The 13799-nt window shown below is 43.5% G+C and overlaps 1 protein-coding gene and 1 long non-coding RNA gene across 2 annotated transcripts in view; one reads left to right on the top strand and one right to left on the bottom strand.

Annotated features, from left to right (window-relative positions):
- zgc:101569 (uncharacterized protein LOC449822 homolog) overlaps positions 1–13363 on the top strand; it is a 32015-nt gene extending 18652 nt beyond the window's left edge. Inside the window, exon 6 of the mRNA XM_052023310.1 lies at positions 11967–13363. Within this exon, the coding sequence (XP_051879270.1) occupies positions 11967–12190 (224 nt within the window). The 3' untranslated portion in view covers positions 12191–13363. The remainder of the gene's footprint in view (positions 1–11966) is intronic.
- Positions 1–13799, bottom strand: part of LOC127574362 (uncharacterized) — a 34478-nt gene that overhangs the window by 17885 nt on the left and 2794 nt on the right. The gene's annotated exons all lie outside the window — the stretch shown is intronic.

The raw sequence follows: 13799 nt of genomic DNA, 5'->3' as shown, positions 1-13799 counted from the left end.
ATAGGATGGTGGATAGGGATTCCACTGGGGCTTTCTTCAGGAAAATGGATAAACCCCTGCAGCAGAAAAGAATTCCAAAGATATGGGAAAGAGGCCACTGGGACTAATTGGCCATTGGAAGAATGAGAGAAAACTTTTTGGGCCAAATGGCCACCTCCTGTGCTGTTTCATTCTATTTTTGCACTTCTTTTAAACTTACCAGGACTCTGTTTACCACATTCCTTTGGAAATCAGCAGTCTGCCTTTCCAATGCTCCCTTTAAATTGACCAGGGTCCTGTTTCCCCCACTCTCTCTTAAACTCACTGGGGCCCTGTTTCCCACAGTCTCTTTAAACTCATCATTTCCTGCACCCCTTTAAACTCATCAGGGCCCCACTTCCCGTGCTCCCTTTGTACTCATCGAGGCCTGCGGTTCCAGGCCTCTAAGCTCATCCGAGCCCCATTTCCAAGCTGCCTTTAAGCTCATGGATAAGTTTATTGCACTACTCTGTAACATCTTTAGAAATGTGTATTATAAGTTTGTTGCAATATTATCAGGAATAACATCCAATAGTCTGGAAAATCTGCTGGTCCAGTACCAACAAAGTCCAGAGTATGCAGAATTATTGGAGTTTTACTGTAGCAGTGCGCAGGATGAAAGGTGTTGCGTGGTTTGCCTCTCGCCACAAGCGCAGGTCCTGGGTTTTGTAGTGCAGCCACACTGCACCGTATTGGCTCTTGACGGGGAGGGAGGCAGTTTAAGGCCTTACAGGTGGTCCACTTTCCTCCCCTCCCTCTCTCCTCCCCCCACCCCCACAGTAAGCAGCTCATCGGCCTTGTGCCCATGTTGACTACCATCGGGGGTCCACAGGTCACACTTGCTGCAGGGGGTGGTCATAGCAGTTAATGTTGGCTGCTTGTGTTGCCATAACAAGGCTTCAGACATCCCTGCTGTAGTGGTATGACCATGTTGAGGGTGTCATACATCTTCTGTTTGCTGCTCCCTTTTCCCTTGGCTGGCTGCAGCATTCCAGATGTTTGGCAGGCCTGTTCCTGTGGGGATGTTCCAGCTGGTGATGTCCATTAGCTTCCAGCAGTCAGTGATGGTTCTGCAGCTGTCGTTCAGTCATTTTGACAGAACATCCTCGGCACTGAAGATGCACAAGACTGTGATGGATAGATGGGGCAGAGTTTGGGTATGTTGGAATTGGAGGGCAAAGAGAGAGCGTGTCTTTGCCCAGTTTCATAACCAGTCAGGGTGGAGGGCTGGGATTTACGTAGGTGGTGAGTCTGAAATGTCTCTTTCTCTCTCTCTCTCTCTCTCTCTCACACACACACACACACATACACACACACACACACACACACACACACACACACACACACAAATACAGACACACATACAGACAGACACAGAAACACAAACAAGCACAGAGACACACACACATTCAGACACTCACAGACACACAGACATGGATATATAGACACACATAAACAGAGACACACACACACAAAATATGTTAGCATAAGCCTGAAACACTTTGGGTTCATTTGTTTTCCCATGATGTAACACATCAGAAATGCTCAGTAATGATGGCATTGTTTAATTGTTTATGTTATTTGGACTTAAGCAATTCTTAAATCTGGCAAAGAAATGTCTGTGTGTGTAAACAAAGTTACTGATGCGCAGCCATCACAGGAGTTGTGGGTTCAAGTCCCACTCCAGGGACTTGAGCACCAAGCACAAAGCTGACACTCCAGTGGTCTTTTGGATTAGATGTTTAACTCCAGAGCTCCATCTGCTCAGTGTGGTAGATGTAAAAACTCCCACAATGCTGTTTTTGAAGAGAAGGGATGTCCTTCATGATGTTCTAATGGTTATTTATGCATTGGGCAACACCACTACAGATGACTATCGGATCATTATGCCATCGATGTATTTGGGAGTTTGCTTTGCCTGAATGAACACTGTTGTACCAAACACTGTAGTTTAACTAAGAGTTCCTACTTTCAATAGGAGATGTTCTGTTTATATCTGTATCTCCATCTGTTTGCTAATGCAATCGGCAAACCCAGCTCCACACTGGTGTTGAGTTTGGGATATTGCTATGTAAGGGTATAGTAGAACTGTGGTCCAGTGTGAATGTAGTTCTCTAAGTAGAGCAGTGGTGATGGCAGTTAGGGGACATGTGGGAATATTGGGAAGTTTGAGAGGCACAAGCTGATTTCCCCCCCCCGTGTATGGAAAGTGAGGGTGAACAATATCATTACCATCCCAGGAGAGGACACAGAACAGAGAAATGCATCTGTACACCAGAGGAGGGAGGTGATATTATTGCTAAATGGTAGAGCTAGAAACACAGAGAAGTTAGTGGGTTACTGAGCCACAAACTACAGCCGAGGTCTCATATGAGGTAATGGTGAAAACTTTGAAGGGACATTTTAATCTGGAAAGTTTTGAGCTGCAGGTTTGGAAAATGCAACCAGGGACCAGAGGGAACAGTTGGTGAAGAAGTGGTCAGGCTCAAGACACTGGTAACATTTTCTGATTGTTTTAGATCAGGCATTGCAGGATGGATTAGCGTGCAAACTGGCTAATGGGAAAATCTGGGGAAACTATTTAATGTAGTGGACTTAATGTTTAAGGGAAAGTATGGAATAGTCACCAGTGTGGAGGTGGCATTGGGGCATCAGTAGGAACCAGGCCACAGAAAAGATCATGGTGGAGTGGTCATGTTCTTCATGGCTGAGTTGTCTAAACACAGAAAGTGGTTTCAGTAGGAAACCAGTAGATGTCCTGAGCAGGCTTTGCCACAAATATTACAAGAGCCATCCAACCTCAGAATGCTCATTCAAGATGGCCCAGTTATATGGGGCACAAGTCCTGAAGAACGTAACAAGCAGGAAAGGTGGTAGTCCCGGTATGGTTCGAATGCAAGGGGGCAAGGTTATAAAACAATCCCGCTGGGGAACTACATGATTGGTAGGATCAGATAATGAGATGGTGGAAACAGGAATGCTGAACAGTATCTATGGCCCACCATGCACGGTGGTAAGAACTGTATGTTCCAGACCACCTTGTTGATTAAGGAAACAACTACAGTATATATAGAGTCATCAATACCACAGTAAGTTCATCTGTCAAGGACTGGGACATCTGAAGTACCTCGATTACTGTCCATTGAGGTGGAGCAGAATGATGTTGGGTAAGTATGCAGAAGGAAGCTTTTGAGTAATGGGGGAGCTGAACTATTGGGTGTCTGGGACAGATGAATGGGTCTAGTTAGGGGCTGTGACCGTTGGAGTAGATCAGGTTAAAAGATCATATTGTTGAATGATGAGGGGATCTAGAGACCACTCCTACTTTGGGGTTCTCTGGGTCCGTCCAACCAAACCATTGGTTTGGTGGGTCTGGGAGTCACTGAGGAGTCTCCAGGTAGCAGACGCTGGCAGACCCATCTTAGAGGCTACAGTTTGAACAAGAGAGCTTTGGAGAAGAGGGAATTCGATGACTACAATGCAATACCTGGAATAGTGAGGGAAAGCACAATCTGGGGTGAGAGTGCAGTATGTACAGGCAGCTCCCCCCCCCACCCCCCCACCACATGTGCAGGTACAGTGACCTGGTACAGGCAGTAATGTTTCTGCACCAATGCAGGTGGAACTTGACAACAGTCCATGCGACAGAGAACATGAAGCTTGGGCTGTAAAGAAAAATTCCAGCAGTTAAATGGAAGATCATCCCTGGAGGAGGTTGGATAGCAGTTTGGTCAAAGCATCCATGCATAGCGTATTGAGAAAACTGAAGGAAAATCATGCGACATGGAGCCAAGATGAAGCAGATGGCAGTAAGTGGGAATGGGATATATCCAGGAGCGCATTTACAACAAGAAGGCTCACTCAGAAACATAAAGGCCAACATGAAGTCATTCTTTGAGAGTCACGGATTTGCATTGAAGTCTGTTTGGTTGTCAGACAGTAAAGGCTGGCCTTTTGTCTGTTTCACTGCAGATCAAGTGAAGCAGGTATTGCATGACGATGGTGAAATGTGAGGGCAGAAGGTGTCCAATAAAGAAGGATCTGCAGGGGGCAACCAAGTGTTCGGGAAACAACAAGCTGGTCAGAGAATAATATCTGGATGAGGTGCCAGTGGAAAGACATTCCAAGTCCAAGGCAAGAGGATGACAGTCCATTGTAAGTAGTCCTAGTCGACAGTGTCATTATCTTGGCTGTCTTAGAACATAGGTCTGTTCTCGAACTGCAAAGGCAAGAGGTTCAGAGGAAGAATCCTGTTTGAACAACACAGAAGTCACACAAGTAATAGAGCAGCAGCTGGGGTATTACAGAGTCTACAAGGCAGGAAACAAAGGCTCAATGTAAGATGATACAAATAGAACAGTTGTGCAAGTTCTGGAGAAGAGCTCAGTGTGCATAACACGCTTGATATTTACAGAACTGGTGTAGGTTGAGTTGGGTGCTTTGAGTGGGGGCTGCGCAGCAATGTGGAAACAGTTCTAAAGCTCTGAAGATCCTCTAAAGGATGTCACAGCAGGTATGGATATCATAATGTCAGTCCAGTATATTATAACCAGGGCACAACAGGACAGACTGAAAATAGTCATAACATAGGAGAAAACCTTGGAGATAATCCAAAAAGGGAAAGTCAGTTGCAATGATTCTTTGACTTCAGAAGGAGATAGCATGAAAGAGGAATAGTCTTGTGTTTACAGGAAATCTGGTGGGGGTCAGAATGCAAGACGGTGTGAAAGCAAATGCGAAAGGATGGAAAATTTTAAAAAAGCCATCAGATAATTGCAGCTGAGTTCATGGTATCCAGTAAAGTACCAAACACAATTTCTAACTGTAAGCAAGATCATTGCTAAACACGGTCATGGGAATCTGGTTTCTCTTCACCGAGAGCTGTTATTGTGCCATTCTTTCTCATTCCCACTGCAGTTTGTGGTCGCAGTCACATAACGTTTGACCTGCTGACCTCTCTTGCACTTTGCTGTGACTTTCACTCTCCGCCAATATTTGACTCAACCGGGAAGGAATGTTTATGCTGCACAATAGTTTGCAATAATAAAAGAGCTTTAGTCCCTACATTAAAATCATTGACCTTGAAATTATCCTGAGTGAACATAATGAATGCTTAACAGATACTGCAGGAATTGCATCTCTCTGGTACTTCAATACAGGCTGTAAGAAGCTTAAAGTAATAGGTGAACACTACAATTAAATAATGGATGTAAGTATTTACAGCAAATAGATGAAGCATTTTTACATCCCTATTAGTGAAGCATGGTGTCAAGGTCAGTGCATCATTTTTATTTCCAGTGTCAATCTCTTCAAAGTGAGCTTATTTCATTGGACATACACAGATGTGGGCATCAATGATGGTGACAGAATTCATTGCCTATCCCTAATTGCCCTTGAACTGAGTGACTTGCTGTGCCATTTTAGAGGACAGTTCTGTTCAATGACATTGCTGCGGGGCTGGAGTTACATAGACAAGACTGGATAAGGTCAACAGGTTTCCTTCCCTGAAGTGCATTAGTGAACAAGATGTCCTTTTAGTACAATCCACTAGCTTCATGGTCAGCCAGAGTGCATTGAATCCTCTTTATAAACAGTGAGCATAGCCATGACCTGGTATAAAGGGAAACCAATGTTTTACTTACATGAAGCAAATTTACTGGAGGCAGACACACAGTCTTTGTTAGTTTCACCATATCAGAATCCCCTCTGGAAATTCCAGGTGCAAGGAATTAACACAGAACAATTCCATAGCAATTATGGATGGTGTCACATATTTCATCACAATCCGATACCAGCCCTTCATTTCCCAATTACTCTTCATTAATTTAATTAACTATATTTAGCTACCCTCAGAAATTTGTTTCCATCTATAATTAAATACACGATGGCATGCAAACCATGATCTTATAACTAGGTCCACAGCAGACTCACCTCTGTGCTGACTGGTATTAAGCAAGACTGTGTCATCAACCCAGTACTTTTCTGAATTCCTGTTAATGCAATATTGCATCTTGCCTCAAATAAACTTCAGGCTGGATTGGAGATAATCTATAGGACAAACGGGAAAATATTCAACCTCCATTGTCTCCACTCCAGAATGAAGGTCATTCCAATATAAATCATTGAGCTACACATAATGCTTGCACCTGTTTACATCTGAAGGTTGATCTTGAATTCATTGTCAACTCTGTCAAAGGAAAAGAGATCAAGGTCTCAGATCCATCACTAAGTTCATTGTCTACCAGGCAGCAGTGATCCTTACCCTCCTGCACAGTTTGGAGGCATGTACCACTTACACTAAGCACATTTTAGCACTGGAGAGGTGCCACAAACACTGTCTCTGGAAAAATGCTCCAGATCCAGTGGTAAGATAAGCAAACCAACATCAACGTCCCCTCCCAGGTCAACATCTTTGGCACTGAAGCTCTAATTACACCCAAGTCAGCTCTGATGTGCAGTCATCCCCTGAACATCCCTTCCAAGCTCCATCACAGCCAGAGATTCCCAGGGGGACTGAGGAAATGATTCAAGGATGTTCTTAATGCCTCTGACATCACTTGAGGCTTATACTATTTTTGGATCTGGTACTCAGAGATGTTTTATGATATTTTATGGGATTTGTGTGGGATTAGTACACACGTCCTCCCCAGGTTACGACAGGGTTCCTTAACCTGAACAGTTCGCAAGTCGGAAATGCGGCCACGAACCAAGTTCCCAGCCAGCAGAAGATGCCTGCAGCCCCGCAACAGCTGGCAAATCCATTCTGCTGGTCTCCCACGCGCTCATTGGTATGTACAAGCTATATGTAAATTGGGCATTCGTAAACTGGGGAGGACCTGTAAATGTGTGCTTGGTGGTCAGCATGGACTCAACGGGCCAAAGGATCAGTTTCTGTGCTATATGACTCTATGATATTGAAAACTATTAAAAAGCACGTTTTAAAAATTAACTAAAAACTCTAAAAAAATTTTATAAATAATTAATGTCATTAAACTAAAGCAAAATAATTAAAAAGTAGCTTCCCTTCCTTTTAACTTCTAAATCCACAGTCTTACAATCCCCTTTGAAAATCATGTGGTGTGGGACACTGCACCCACTGTAACCTGGTGCAGGATCCAAGAGTGGATTCCCCCATTGTGATGCTGGACAATGTCAGGTCTGCCCCTGGACTCCAAGCCCATAATTCCATAATTTCCACATTTTACAATGTACAAACAGAAACACCAAAAGTACTGCTATTTAAATGAGCAAGGGTTGGCACTGGCTAGCCAAACCCAATTTGTTATTGATCAAAAATTGAATAAGCTTCATGTGAACTTGGAACTTCTATGAGAGGAAATAGTGCTCCCTCTCAGCCCTTGGGTTATTTACCTTTGATGAGCGATAGTAGTGCAAAGACACCCTGAAAAGCAACAAAGCCAAAGTTAAGTTTATCGTCATATGCACAGCACGTGTATCCACAGGTGCAATAAAAAAACCTACTTGCAGCAGTACCAGAGGCACATAGCATTATATCAGCAGCCTTCACAAGAAAAACCAAACAAATTGTACACAATTTTTACAAGAAAGAACACAATTAGAACAAAAGAAGTCCATTTCAGTGCAAAGTGATGATAGTGTTGCTAAACTGTAGTGATTAGGGTTTTGCTGGTTGGTTCAAGAACCAAATGGTTGAAGGGAAGTAGCTGTTCTTGAACCTGGTGGTGTGGGACTTCAGGCTTCTGTACCTCCTGCCCGACGGTAGCTGCAAGAAGATGGAATGGCCCGGATGGTGGGGATCTTTGATGATGGATGTTGCCTTCTTGATACTACTGATGGTAGGGAGGGATATGCTCCTGATGTATTGGACTGAGTTCACTACAGTCTGCAGCTTCTTGCATTCCTATGCATTTGAATTGCCATACCAGACCATGATGTAACCAGTCAGGATACTTTCAACAGTACATCTGTAGAAGTTTGTCAGAGTGTTCAACATGGGTCTGTAATATCAGCTTGCCAAGTGGGTGGATGTAATCGTGAATAAGTTACAGAGCCACATCATTCTTGCAACTTGGTCATCCAGTTCCCATAGACACTGAGCAGTAGATGAGGAAACCTCAAACTCTAGCATGTGGCTGCATGTCATTTCATGGTGTGAGCAATGCATGATGTGCTTCCTAAGTCAACACCAACAGACACATTGGAGGAATTCTTTGATGAGGTAGTCATCTACATGTAGGGGGCAACCAACATTATTATGATATGGAATCATATAATGACACTCTGAAAAATAAAGGAAGTGGGCTTAAGATGTACAAATGTTGTAACCCAGGACATTTTGTGGGCAGTGATCTATTGGCATTTTGTACTTAGAGAGCCTCTCCCACATAATCATAATTTAGACGTAACCTTAATGTATGTGAAGTTGCATAGACACGGCTCCACAACAGTCCCAGACTTTGCTCACTCTCCAAATGATGTACAATTTGTTGACAAACTTGGTGTCAGTTTTTATTTTTCAACATCTTTGACTTCATTTAATGGAGCCAATATCCTCTCACATCAATTCAGGAAAATAGGGTTCTTGTGATTTGGTTGACACTGGCTCTCAGTGCCAGAGATAGGCAGATAAGCAAGTAAGTCAACAAGCATGGTACAGTACATGCGGCTGAATTGAAGGCTGCTATCCTAGGACCTTAAGAGTAAAAAAAAAGCCTTAATGTCCTGAAGTGGAAAACAACCACTCCAAACGCTGACCAAGTCCAGCATTGTCCCTGCATACTCCTGCAGGACATTGTGAATTTTTGCAGATGGATTAGCTGTTGAGAAGGCTGGTTTAGAATCCCTGTGGCTAAAAATACCAAAATATTCAAATCTAACCTCGAGATAAACACGTCTCTTAAAGGGAAATTGTGATGCATCCTGACTGGCAAGCCAAATATTCCATTACGTACTGTAAATAAACCTAGTTCAGAGGAGGTACATCTTAAAATGTATTGCTCGTGCAAATCTGCCATGTTTTTTCATAGGTCTGGAAATCATTTCGCAGATGACCCAATGTACAAAGATTGGCTCCTGTGAAAAGGCAGAAAGTCTGGCTTAACCGTACAAACCAAAGTGAAAGTGGAAGGATCTGAGTCATTGGGAATGGATTTTGTTGGGGCTCTATCCATGTACACACTACCGCCAAGACTGGGGACAGAAGCACCACTAATTATAAAATGATGAGAGGCATAGAGTAGACAGCTGGTATCTTTTACCCAGGGTTGAAATGTCTAATACAAGAGGGCATACATTTAAGGTGAGGGGGGAAAGTTCAAGGGAGATGTGTGGGGCAAGTTTATTGCACAGAGAGTGGTGGGTACCTGGAATGCGCCGCCAGAGGTGGTAGTGGAGGCAGTTATGATAGTGGTGTTTAAGAGGCTCTTAGATAGGCACATGAATGTGCAGAGAATGGAGGGATGTGGACCATGTGCAGGCAGAAGGGATTAGTGTAATTAGGCATTATTAGCTTAATTAGTTTGGCACAACATCGGGGGCTGAAGGGCCTGTTCCTGTACTGCTCTATGTTCTATATTCTATGAAGCTTTGGGGAAATTCACCCTCATTGGTTTCAACTTACACTAAGGGTGAATATGAGCTGCCACTTACTGATAGTATTGACAGGACCATTGATAAATGGAGGGCATTGGAAATCAGACTGCACCTTTCATATCACTTGGGTTTGAAACCTTTTTACTTCCAGCAAAGGATCTTTCCTCACTCTCTTCTTGCTACAACCTGCAGTCTGTTGCTTGAACCCCTGCTACCTATAACTGCCTTTCTCTTCTGTCTCTACAAGGAAGGAGAAGGAAACAGGGTGGCACAGCGGTGCAGCTGTAGAGCTGCTGCCTCACAGCTCCAGTGACCAGGGTCAAACCTGCCCTGTGGTGCAGTCTGTGTGGAGTTTGCACGTTCTCCCTGTGACCGTGTGGGTTTCTCACTGGTGCTCCTGTTTCCTCCCACATCCCAGACATGCTGATAGATTAATTGTCTACTGTATATTGTCTGTACTGTGCAGCAGAGTGGGAGAATCTGAGGGGAGTTGATGGGAACGTGGAGAGAATAAAATGGGATTAGTGTATGATTAGTGCAAGTGGGTAGTTGTTGGTCAGTACAGACTCAGAGGACCAAAGGGCATGTTTCTGTGCTTTGTGACTCCATGGTTCCATGAAGTGGAAGGAAATTTGCCATCCCCACCTGGCCTCACCTATATGTGACTCCAGACCCACCATTTGCTTGACTCTGGCACTTCAGAGGACAAGACATGTCCAACATATGTTGGCCTTGCCATCAACATTCACATCCCTTGAATATATAAAAAAAATCCTTATAAAACTAACAGCTTCTTCCCCACTGCTATCAGAGTTTTGAACCAATCACCGCTTTCAGATCCCCTTCCCGGTGGTGCTGCCACGTTCTCAAACCCTTAATTCTACCTTTTCATTATGTCACTTCTTTTTGCACTATGTCAGTTTGCAGAACTATACTCTGCACCATTCTGTTGTTTTTGCGTCAGTGTATTGATTGTTGTATGTATTATTACCATGTATACTGTCTACACTGTGAGCTTCACGCGAGCAAGGGATTTCATTGCACCCTGGGTGTATATGACAATAATCTGAGTCTAATTGGTAGGGATCACAGAGCACTGCAGTCTTTCAGACTATAGCAGGGTTCAATTGCAAGCTGTATTAATCCTGACTCAGGCAGCTGAAATGTGCTCTGAATTCCAGAAATAGGTCTGCTGTGTGTGGGTTCTGGTCACTGAATGGAGCTCATGAGCTGGACCAGGAGAGTGTGCATGTGTCATCTGCCGTTGCTTTAGAGGGTAGCCTCGATCTTCTGGGACTCTCCCCGTTGTGTTCCCAGACCAAGGTGTGGTGGAGTAAAGCCACGGTGACAGCTGCCAGGAAAACAACCATCAGCATGCAGGATGTGGTGTTCCTGGCGTAAAACAACTCACTCACTGAGTGACTGGAATCTTTCCCTGTTGGATGGGACTGGTGAAGAGACAGTCGATGACTAAATCATTTTCCAGCAGGGAATGATCTCCCTGTGTCCTGCCAAGCAGATGGAAAACATACACAGGGAAAGCCATTTTATTGTTCTTGTTCACTGTGGTCCACACTTTACTACACGTTTAACAGGAAAATAAGTTGGACTGCATCATGCTCGACCCATGCCATAACTTGGACACACTGCCCAAGGTGTCCCTGTACAAACATTTACAGATGTGGACGGCCAAGTGAACTGATCCCTCACCTAACAGGCCTGCACCTAACAGGCCTCTGGCTCGCCAGCTGTCAGAGGGTTTTCATTTTTTTTAAAGTGTCAGGATGTTTTCTTACTGGTAGCCTTTGTGGTCCTGCTTATCACCCTCCCAGCTGTCTCCACCTTCATTCTCCCCTTCCCCCACCTGGCTCCACCTGACTCACTTTTTTTGTCTGCCTCCATCTACCACCTACCTCCCTCTATCTCCCAACTTCATCCTCCTCCCCACAACCTTCCCCCCACCTGACTCAATCTGCCCATCATCCTTCACCCCTCTTCAGTCCATCAATTACCTCAGGGCCCCTATCTCACTACTCCCCACCTCCCCCCGCCTTTTATACTGGCTATCTTCTTTCTCCACGCTCGGACTTGATGCAGGATTTTGACGCGAAATGTGGAACATTCCTCTTCCCCCCCCCCCCCCCCGCCCCCCACAGATGCTGCTCGACCTGCTGAATTCCTCCAGCAGACTGTTTGTGCTCCAAGTTCCAGCATCTGCAGTCTCTTGTGTCTCTGTTTCCTTCCACAGAGATGGACAGATTTTTGGAAATTCCACACTAAACAGTGTTGTAACTGAAAGAATGGCTAATTAAGTGGTACAGCCCTATTCCATATGACACATATCTTACACTTGTTTTGTTATTGTTTTCTTCCAGCTCTTCAATATGCCCTGGAGTTAGCAGAGCAGATATCTGCATTTCCCCAGCACTGCATGTATGCTGACAGAGCCTCTGCTTATTACAGCATGTTTGATGCCTCATGCTTCACTCAAGCCTTACAGTATGAATTTGACAATGCTAAAGATGTGATTTCGAAGGAATCCATTTCTGGTGCAAAGAATTTCATCTCAGGAACTGGAAGGCAAGGAAAATTCACTTAACCTCTAAAATATCCATACAAAGATATCTGAACCACTAGAAGCGTTTTTTTTTGTAAAGGGAAAGATGGATGGGACAGTTTTGTTGTCCTGATTGCACTGCCTGATTTTAATGTTCTGATTCTTACAGGTTCAAATCCCAGTAATTACTAATAATTGTTTTTTTTAAAAAGAGAATATTTCTTTGAATGCATTTCTGAGGGGTGTTGTTTAATCTCGCAGCTGGGTAAAAGCTGTCTAGAAATAAAAGGGGAAAAGTAGAGTAATTTTTTATGAAGTTGACAACAGTGAGAATTTGTCTTTATTTAACTTAATGTTGATTAATTTTACAAGAAATAGCTGTGAGAAAACTCTCATTAAGAACTAAAATGTTGGTAGATCAAACGTAAATTATGTAATAAAAGAGCAAAAGATGTTTGATGCACTCAGCCGTTCAGGCAGCGTCTGGGCAGAGAGAAAAACACAAACTCCCCACAGACTAATTGAGAATGTCCAGCATTATCTGCTTTATTTCAGTTCCAGCACCTACAATATTTGCTTTTTTGTTCTTGAGCATAAGTTGAAGAGAACTGTCTTTTGGTGTTTTTTGTCATTATTTGATTGTTAAGAACAGCTAAATTTTGAGAATGGTTTGTTTAAACATACATTTTATGTGAACCAAACAAACCCTGCCTCTTTGGTGTGATGCCTGAAATTTTGCAACACTTCCCGTCACCAACATCAGCTTCCAACAAAAGCTTGGTTGAAGGTCCAAGTGTTGAGCTTCTGGGTTTTGGCTTGCAAAGCAAGTATTGCACTATGCTGAGGTATGTTCTTACTAGGTACAGAGTTGTCCCGATTCATTGAATAAATGGGGAATCAAAGAATTGCTGAACTGCAGTCCGAAACATTCCATGTACTGAAAAAACCTAGAGCTCGGTCAGATAAATTTGATTACATACTGATTGTGAAATGTTGCCTCAATACACCTCACACCCTCAGACACCAAGTACTAAGAGCAAATGAGCTGCATTTTTCCCCAGCAAAGAAGAATTCTGGATGGCGTCATCCTATATTTTCTTTGTTCACCACACGGTCAAATTATTCCCTTTTTTGTTGTTCATTCACAACCTTGTAAGAGAAGATATTTCTCCTCATCTCTCCCCTAAATGGACAATTCTTTATTCTGAAACTATGTCTCATGTTTCTAGATGCTCCCACAAGGGGAATCATTCTCTCAGCATCCACAGAGTCAATCCCTCTTACATGTTTCAGTGAGATCACCTCTTACTCTTCTAAATGCCAATGAGATTGGAACCAACTTGCTCAACTTTTCTTCATATCTGAATACCTTCATCCCAGGAATCAAACTTCAAAGAGTTGGCACAGACACCTGGGCCAAATGTATGATTCCACGAGATCAAGACTCTGCTGTAATGCTCCTGAAGGTAAAATACCCAGTAGACTACTCCTTGCAGTTGAACGGCAATCCTCCCTGCCTTCTGTTGATTTTAAATGGGAAAATAAAGCACAGAGGACCACAGACTAGATTTTCACTTTGACCATATTAATATTAATGCAATAAAACCTAGGTGAGTTCCATACCTGGGGGGCTGATATGCAACACAAGGTT

This window comes from Pristis pectinata, chromosome 9 (assembly GCF_009764475.1).
Source record: "Pristis pectinata isolate sPriPec2 chromosome 9, sPriPec2.1.pri, whole genome shotgun sequence".
Taxonomy (NCBI): Eukaryota; Metazoa; Chordata; class Chondrichthyes; order Rhinopristiformes; family Pristidae; genus Pristis; species Pristis pectinata.
Note: the sequence above shows the minus strand (reverse complement) of the source record. Positions and strands in the feature narration are given on the sequence as shown.